Here is a 9511-nt window from a genome sequence, read left to right as displayed (position 1 = left end):
AAGAGAAGAGAAGAGAAGAGAAGAGAAGAGAAGAGAAGAGAAGAGAAGAGAAGAGAAGAGAAGAGAAGAGAAGAGAAGAGAAGAATTTTTTAAAAAGTCCTAAATCACTAAAGCTGTCCAGGCTGGGCTCAAACTTGAAATTCTCCTGTGTCATCCTCCCAGAATGCTGGGATTACAGGTGTGCATCACTATACCTAGCTTCAACTTAGTAATTTTATAGAAAAGTTGCAAAGGCAGGCTATTGGATCAGCTAAGCTGATAGGAGCACGACTTTTTTTTTTTTTCCCCTTCCTGTTTTAGGTCAGTCTGGTTTTTTTTAGAACACAGGGTCATTTTTCTTTGGGGTATAACAAGACCAGGCAAATATGTGAATGCTGAGTTGTACACAGGGAAGAAAGGGATGTTTACGGAACCTAGTATCAGGAAGCAGCACTCTAGGTATATGGAACTTGCTTAAAACTAAGCAAGTTCCACACTGTGTCTGTCATTTTTTTTTTTTTTTTTTAAATGTAGTGGTAAGGACTGAACCCAGAACCTTGTGCACGCTCAGCATTAACTTTACCACTGAGCTACACACCCAGCCCATCATTTTGAAAGGTTAACAGGCTAAGTGCGCGTGACTAAGCAAACTCCCTGATTCTCCAAGAAGCCACCTACCAAGTCCCAACCAACCAACCAAATAGGTTTTAAAACAGATGATGCCTCCCAAAAATGATGCAACATCAGATTATCTTTTGGCTTGATTCCTTAAAAATTTTTCCCTCCCTTATCTCTTGCCAGAACGCTTTAGGGCCGCCCCTGGCTGTGCCTCAAATTGCAATTCCACGTGTTTCCTTTGCTATGTTATGAGCTGATGCATCTTTGCCTGGAACTTGTTTAGTGTTAAGCAAGTTCCATATACCTAGAGTGCCGCATTCTGATATTATGGTTCCGTAAGCGTCCCTTTCTTCCCTGTGTACAACTCAGCATTCACATATTTGCCTGGTCCCCTGTTATACCCCAAAAAATGACCCTTTGTTCTAAAACAATTTTCAAGTGTTTCCTTTGCTTATGTTATGTTCAGATGCACCTTTGCCTGACAAAGATGCCAGAAGCCCCTCTGAAGACAGAAAGAGAAAGACAAAATTTCAGTACTCTAAACCCCCTGCACAATTTTCCACCCTGGATTTCATCCCTAAGAGGGTATAACAGATGCTGGCAAGGGACGGAGTTGAGATAGGAAAAGATGGTTCAGTATTATAGTACAGTAAAGCTGGGTGCAAGCTTATTCTTCTATACTGAATTCTCTAATAGCAGACAATGTCATGCGCCTTGTATGGTTTTCAAAAGTTCTGCCAACCTAATTGGGTCCATACTTTACTTGGGAAAGACAGGAAGACCACGTTACTGGTATTTGGGCAGCTGTAATTATAGCAGCTCTTAACACCTCTGAATGCCAGTTGTGGGACACACTCCTTCAAGCCCAGCCCTTGGAACTCTGAGGCAGGAGGACTGTCATGATTTCAAGGGCAGCGTAGGCTGCTCAGTGAGTTCAAGGCCAGCCTGAATCTCATAGAGAGATGTCACCTGAAACCAGAACAAACCCCTCTAACTAGCCCCTTTCCAGGGAAAATGAGCACTGCGAGCCTGAGATGCTCTCACCAGCAGCCTTTAGCTAAAGGTAGGAAGAAGCAAGCATGCGTCTGTGGCTAGGAAGACTGACTTTTTAAAGATGTGAGTTGACTTTTCTGCATGTGAAAGCAGTATCTTAATAACTGCTTAAGTACTTGATTCAGTACTTTGATATAATAGGTACTATACCGTTTTGAATAATTTACCTCATAATAACCCTATGGAGCAGGTACTGTTACTAATACTACGACACAAATGGAGACAGAGATTAAGTAATTTACCCAAAACTTTATAGAAGTAAACGGCAGAGCCAGGCTTCAAATTCAGGGACTCCGGCAAGTCTGAGCCCTGACTTGCTAAGCCATGAAGCCCTCTTCAGGAAGACTTCAGTATGATAAACATGAGGCCAGTGCATTACATTTTTGAAACACTCTCCAAGCACATTCTTTACTATCCGTTGGAAGACAGAAAAACATCCTGGGTTCTGTGGCTCCCTTTGAAGATGAGATAGAGAAAGAAAAATATAATTTATAACTCAAAATTAGAACCACAGTCTATGTCTGAGTATTTACCATGTGGGAGGCACTGTTTTTATTTATTTATTTTTTCCTCTCTTTTGGTGGAACCAAGGTTTGAACTCAGGCCCTTGCGCTTGCCAGGGAAGCACTTATTCTGCTGAGCCATCTCCCCGGCCCCCATTACTTTTACTTAACACTAAACATACAGTATCTCACATCCTCCCTCCACACCAACTGTGCAGAGTATTAGTGAGAGTCCCTCCCCTCTGAGATTCAATTCTCTTCTTTGCTTCTAACTATGCCTCACAAATATTAGTTGCCCACTAAAGCCTGTCAGTTACAGATTAACTACACACTAAAGTTACCTGGGAATGCACAAACTCTTCCTTCCAAAGCACTGCCCAGTACCAAGCGATGGGGAAAGTTATATCTAGAAAGGGTGATTATCAGACACACAGACCAAAATAAAGAAAGACATAAATCACTTCAATCAACACAGAAACCTTGATCATTTATGGTTTTTTTTTTATTTGAGAGAGAGAGAGAGAGAGAGTGTGTGGTGTGTGTGTGTGGCCAGCACAGCCCACCAGGGGGCGGGGCTGGCTGGCATGTGGTGCTGGGGGATTGAACCGCGGTCCCTGATGCTTTGCTAAGCTTGTTCTAAGTAGGTGCTTTAGACCACTGAGCCATCTCTCCAGCCCGATCATTTATGTTTTCTTTAGACCTACTAGGCTGCAACACTTGCTGACCTGTGTGCACGGCCCACACTCCAGCAGAGGCTGCTTTCTGAAGCACTGGACAACCGAGGCACCCACCTATCCTGGACACACGTACTTTTCCTTTAAAATCATGCAATTCTCCTTCAGAGCAAGATGAGAGATAGTCATTAAAAGGCAAGAGCCTACCATCTTCTAACGTGCCAGCTGGTTTTTAGTAAAATTCTGTCTTTCTCCATCATTCCACCTCTCAATTCAAGCCATTGTACGGCAACTAACTGAACTGGATGTGGCAACATCATTACTTATTTCATATACCAAAAACAGAGGCTTTTGCCCAAGATCACAGAGTTTCTAAGTAGTAAAGCGGTCTGACACCAGAGCCCAGTTATTAATCAACTTGTACGTCCTGCCTGGAGCAATTCAAGGACAGAGTATTCACCTACAATTGCCCAGCATGGCCCAGAGCAAGCACACCTCAAGTGTCTACCCAGGAACTGGATCCCATGGAAGAGGTGGGGGATTGAGAAGAGCTACCTTTCCTCTCGCGTGTGTTAGGGTAGAGGCAAATCACGAATGACATACACTGAAAAGGTGTAAAACTTGAGCTTTACACACTGGCAACAAGAGCAGCCCAGGGAGATCACCCCAAAAAACCTGGACGATGTCCCAGGCTTACCTGTCCCCGCATGACAGCAATCTGCTTATGGAACTGGCCCCTGTCAAAACCAGGATCTTTCTGCAAGAGAAGGGCAAGTGATCAGACCTGCGCAATACCTCACAGAAACCTATTTTCTCCTCCAGTTAGAAATCTTAGAATAAAGAAAACCTATATAGAGCTTATGGGGCTTGGTGAAATCAACTAGCACGTAGGAAAGCCCACCTTTACAGACACGGAAATAGAACAAGACAGTATTTTGTTTTGCAGCTCGGACTCAGAGCCCTGCAGACATTCTACTGCCGTGTGACACACTCTCAGGATGATCATCCAAACTGAGTGCTGCTGTCCACGTGTCAGAACCTTGCTCTACTGGTAGCCCAAGTCAGACAGGTATCAGCCATTCCCTCCTGGCTTGTGTCAGGACCAACTATAGCCACCAGGAGCCAGGTGTGGGGTGTCGACTTGTGATCCTGGCATTCTGGGAGTTTGACAGAGGATGAGTACAAGTTCAGACCCAACCTGCGCAACTTATTTAGTGAGACCCTGCCCCAACATAAACAAACAAACAAACAAACAAACAAAAAAGGGTAAGTATGTGTGTAGTTTAGTGCAAAGGCCCTGGGTTCAATCCCCAACATTGGGGGAAGGTTAGGGATGGCTTCTTCCATACAGTAATCAGTTAGAGGTCCCCAGGGCTAACCTTAAATAGCTCATACAGGTCCTCCTCCAAGTCCTTCACGAAGTTAGGGTCCGATATCTTTGGAAGAATCAGATCTTTGATCTCCTGGGAGAACGGAACTTTAGCCTGGGGCAACCAGGCCCAGTAGAAAGGATCTGAAAAGAGGAAAGGTCAAAAACAAACGAGTTGGAAAAGTCCTTCCTCATTTGTGTCTTCTACCTACCAGGGCAGTTTCAGAGGGAGAATCTTCCTCACTGACACAGAATACTACCAAGTGTTGTTGACCATGAAAGTCACATATCTGGTCAGTACAAGCACCAGCACTCAAGCCCACGTTAACCTAATCTTGCACCTCTTTCCTAGATGCTACGTGACCTTCCAAGACACAAGCTTACCCTGAGGCAACTACTTGCCACCGAGACACTGAGGTGATCCTTCTCAAGATGAAGACTGGTGCTGCAAAGGCGGCTAGTGACTCACTACTTACATTTCTCCCCCTTTCCAAAAGTTGCTCAGTTATAATGGGGCAGGGGCTATCAACAAGGAAGACAGTACTGATAGCAGCTTATCTGTAGAGACTCGAATATAAGCAATCATGAAGACAGATTTCAAAACAAGAATAAAAGGTCGAGATAATAAAATTCATCCACATGCATTTTTTTCCTTCTTGGTTTTCTGAGACTGGGTCTCACTGTGTAGTTCAGACTGGCCTTGAACTCACTATGTAGCCCAGGCTAATCTCAAACTTGTAGCAATCCTCCTGCCTCAGCCTCAGGAGTTCTGGGGTTACAGGTGTGTACCACCACGCCCAGCTTCTGGTGACGAGCACATTTCCCAGGAGAAAACACAACCACAAAAGGTAGCGGCTGCCCATGCTTGCACAAGGGAGTCTTCCTGCTGCACTGATTCATAAAGAGGAAAAAGACAGGAGCTGAACAGAGACCGGGCAGGCCACCTGTGACGGCCCACGCCAGGGACCCTTCGGCGTTCACTTTGGGGTTGGAACCTTGTGCATGCTAGCCCTGAGCTATACCCTCCACCTTCCTATGTCTCTAATTTCTAATCACTCTATATGCCTCTAGTGGGAATAATACAAGGAAAAAATTAAAAGTTTACATTATGGAATATCTGCCAGTGCTTGCCAGCTGTGTTAGGAGTGTGAGTTGAGCTACTTCATATCATCATCGCCATTTCAACGACAAGACAGACAGCAAGAGCAGAACCAGACCAGCAGTCTTGAAACTCACAGGCCCTCCAGGAGTCAGGGTGCTTCAGTGGGAACGCCAGCCCATTGTCTATGGCCGCCACCTTGATGACAGGCTCCTTCACCACCACCCAGTCTGTGTCCTGCACAGCAAGGAGAGGCTGATTACTGCGGGAGCCCAGCGGCCTGAGCAAAGCCACACATCTCCTCCCTCTCAGGTGCCTATCCTTTTGCAGCTTAGTGGGAGCTACCCTGGCCTGGTTTCTGTGTTATCAGCACCTGGCACACTATGGCACCTCTAGCCGAGCCTATTCAAGGTTCTCAGGGTCTCCTTCTTATTTGTAAAAAAGGAGCACTACCCTAGAGTTAGTCATTGGTGAGGATAATGACAAAGACAGCTGTATGCCATTCCTCCTACAAAAGGCAATGAGAGCCCTAGAAGCAGAAAGAAAGAAAACTCTGTACTAGCTGGCCAAGACCCTTTGTGTGAACCTTGTCTCAGACATTATTTCACTGGTGACGAGCACATTTCCCAGGAGAAAACACAACCACAAAAGGTAGCGGCTGCCCATGCTTGCACAAGGGAGTCTTCCTGCTGCACTGATTCATAAAGAGGAAAAAGACAGGAGCTGAACAGAGAGACCGGGCAGGCCACCTGTGATGGCCCACGCCAGGGACGTCCACCCACAGAGGCTACACGGCTCTACACTTCGGATTCACTGGTGGCATTCTAGAACAGGAATTGTGTTCCCAGGACTCGTTATAAAAAAGTGTGGGATCCTGGCTAACATGGTGGTACATACCTATAATCCCAGCGCTCAAGAATGCTGAGGCAGGAGGATCCCCATGAGTTTGAAGCCAGCCTGGATTACAAGGTGAGGCTTAACTACATGGCAAAATCCTATCTCCAAAAAAATTCATTCATTCATTCATTCATTCGTTCATTAAGATAAAATAAAGCAAGGCACGGAGGCACACACACGTTTATATTCCCTGGACTCAGAAGGCTGAGGCAAGATCACTGCCACAAATTCAAGGCCAGCCTGGATTCTACAGTGAGTTCAAGGCCAGCCTGGACTACAGAGCAAGACCGTGTGTCAAGAAAGAAAAGAGAAAAGAGCACAGGAGAGGAGAGGAGAGGAGCCCTGAGTGACGACTCAATTTCCATGGCAAGGCCTAAAGAATGCACATATGTAGGTGGTGCTCAAGACTGATCAGAGCCCTGGGTGTGCTAGGTAAGCCTGCTACCACTGAGCACATCCTTCCAATGAGGAGCACAAACGCTACCAGCCAGTATTAGAGACAGGAGCAAAACCCAAGTACTCAACACCAGGGCTAGTGGTACAGCCCACTGGTGGTGGCAAAGCCCAGCATGCACAAAGTGCAGCACCACAAAATAAAAATAAAATCCAAAGGGTGTCGGGGAGATGGCTCAGTAGAATAAGGGCTTCCGTGGCAAGTGCAAGGGCCTGAGTTCAATCCCCGGTTCCGCAAAAATAAATAAATAAATAAAATTCAATTGCATTCTTCTTCAGGTAGCCTTCCTGCTACTTTTAAAAGACATGCAGATGGAGCAGCAACAGAGAAAAGTGGTAGAAGATGAGAGAAACATCAAGAAAGCTGCAGGAGAGGCTTTCTCTAAATTCACATTCTGTGAAATTGTGGTCTGTTGTGAAAAAAGTATCCCATAGCTAAAATCACTAGGCCAAACGAAACCAGACAGGTCTGTCTCATGCAGTATTTCTCAGACTTTTACTATGCTGTTGTGCAATGGGAAGCTCAAGGACTAGAGAACAAAAAATGTTCCAAGCCGACTTGACCCTTTCCTCAGGCTATTCCTATTAACTTCAGTCACCAGGATGTTTTTTACCATGCACTGAGGAAAACTATACCAAACATTAAGCTATTAATTTTGAGCACTGTGCTTCCCTAATTCTTCTGAACTTACATGACCTAAATTTAAACTTACATGACCACTGACATATGTGGCTGGCTCTTTCTTCTTCGGTTTTTGTTTTGTGGGTTGTTGTTGCCGGTACTGGGAATTGAACCCAGGGGCTTTTATGTCCCCAAACCTTTTTATTTTCTGAGATAGAGACTCATGAAGTCACCAAATTGCCTATGATGGGCTCAACCATAAACCCTCCTGCCTAAGCCTTATGGTGCTGGGATTCTAGGCACATGCTTGGCTTGTGTGCTTCCATATTGTAAGTATTTTCTTTCCTGTGTAATTTGAAACAGAAATCTCTTACCCGAGAGCTAGAACTATCCATTGGACAGTCATATTTAATCAGCCAGTTGTCGTTGCCTCGATCTGTGAATAGAAATATAAAGTTAGGAGAAAAAATAGGAGTGACCTTTAATTTTAGTAATGGTAGACTAGGTATTGTAAATAAATGAACCAACCCTTCTACTAAGAACAACTACAAAAGCTAAATAAAGTATTTTGACATCTTTGGAAGACACTGTTGATTTTCATAAAACCGTAAGAATTTAAGAGTCAAAAACTAGAGAAGAGGGGCGGGGGAGATGGCTCAGTAGAATAAGTGCTTTTCTGGCAAGCGCAAGGGACTGAGTTCAATCCCTGGTTCTGCCAAAAAAAAAAGATTCCCTAGTAACTTTTGGGGGGCCTGCCCCTTAGCTCAGTTCTTTAAGTGGCTGCTTCAACAAAGCAGTCAAGCTCAGGTTGCTGTGGTTCGATCCTCACAACTTAAGCCGGCCAAACCTGCCCTGAAGGCCTTCGGAGTCAAAAAAAATATCCTTCTGCCTTTTTGGGGCTGGGGGGGATAGCTCAGTGGAATAAGCGCTTCCCTGGCAAGCGCAAGGGCCTGAGTTCAATCCCTGGTTCCGCAAAAAAAAAAAAAAAAGAACTAGAGGAGAAAGAAAATCCAGAAAGTGGGTCCAAATATTTTTGACTTCTCCCCTAAAGCATCTGCTGATTTGGGAAGATGTAGCTAGAGGCCAAGAAGAAGAACAGTGCTTTATAGCTTGTAGAGTTAGACAAAAATGATACTCCAGTCACGGATACGTGGTGGCGGAACTGGAGACCTCTCATTCCTTGTAGGGAGACCTGCAGGGCTACGCCTGAATAGGAACCATGCTCCCTTTTGGTATCTGAAATTAAGCTAACCCTGCACTGCTTCTACCCTAAATACATGCCAAAGGTGAACTGCATCTTTTGGGCATAATTTATACCCTAAACTGTCAGGTGTTCCTACAATTTCTGATGGAAAATATTTCACAACCAAAACAAACAAGAGGGCCGGGGATGTGGCTCGGTGGCACAGCGCCTGCCTAGCAAGCGTGAAGCCCCGAGTTCGATTCCCGGTACCAAAAAAGAAAATAGTGAAAATAAGACCAAAACAAAAAGATGGCACGTACATAAACAGAAATAAGAGAAAATTAAAACAGCCTATATAGTTTCCACACAAGGAAATATCTTACTTAGACTTTAAAATGTTCAAGATAAAAACAATTACATTTAGTAAAATTAAAAAGCAGAGAAGAGGAAAATGGCAGAGCGGTAATCAGCAGCAAAATTACACCTCTGCAAGATCCAGGCACACCATGACAACTCGGTGAAGAAAGACAAGTACGTTGCTGCAATCAGGAAGGAACTGGCAAAAATTAGAAGCTACAGAAAAGCTGGAGAACGGTCCATAATGCAGAGAGAGGGGAAAAAGGAACACTGCGACTCTCTCCCTTCCTCGCAGCTTGCTGGGAGGGAATGTGGCTCTCCAGAAGCAAGGTAAGTGCCCAGGCCGAGACGCAGGGACAAGCAGGGGCAGAGAGCGCAGCTGCTGTGAACACCGAGTCAGCCGAGGGCTGTGCTCCAGGGGGCTCCTTCACACTACCAGTGACAGCCAGAGAGGAACTGCAGGGTGGGCAGTTACACAGAAGAAAGCAAAAGGGACATCTGCAACAGGAAAATAATGTCCTCACAGGAATAAGTGAGTATCTTTCAGTAATAACTCTCAACGTGACTGGTCTCAATTCCCCAATCAAAGGACACGGATTAGCAGAATGGTTCAAAATAGAAAACCCAACAATAGTGGCCGGGGAGATAGCTGAGCTGCATAAGCGCCTGCCTGGAAAGCACATGGTCCTGAGTTCAATCCCCAA

General features: G+C 45.1%; 1 protein-coding gene across 1 annotated transcript in view; it reads right to left on the bottom strand.

Annotated features, from left to right (window-relative positions):
• Window positions 1-9511, bottom strand: part of Pi4k2a (phosphatidylinositol 4-kinase type 2 alpha) — a 38508-nt gene that overhangs the window by 5845 nt on the left and 23152 nt on the right. The window contains exons 5-8 of the mRNA XM_004625519.3: window positions 7642-7703; window positions 5433-5532; window positions 4207-4340; window positions 3525-3584 (exon numbers count right to left, since the gene is read on the bottom strand). Of these exons, the coding sequence (XP_004625576.1) occupies window positions 3525-3584; window positions 4207-4340; window positions 5433-5532; window positions 7642-7703 (356 nt within the window). The remainder of the gene's footprint in view (window positions 1-3524; window positions 3585-4206; window positions 4341-5432; window positions 5533-7641; window positions 7704-9511) is intronic.

This window comes from Octodon degus, unplaced genomic scaffold (assembly GCF_000260255.1).
Source record: "Octodon degus isolate 3935 unplaced genomic scaffold, OctDeg1.0 scaffold00010, whole genome shotgun sequence".
NCBI lineage: Eukaryota > Metazoa > Chordata > Mammalia > Rodentia > Octodontidae > Octodon > Octodon degus.
This window is presented reverse-complemented; position numbering and strand designations above follow the sequence as displayed.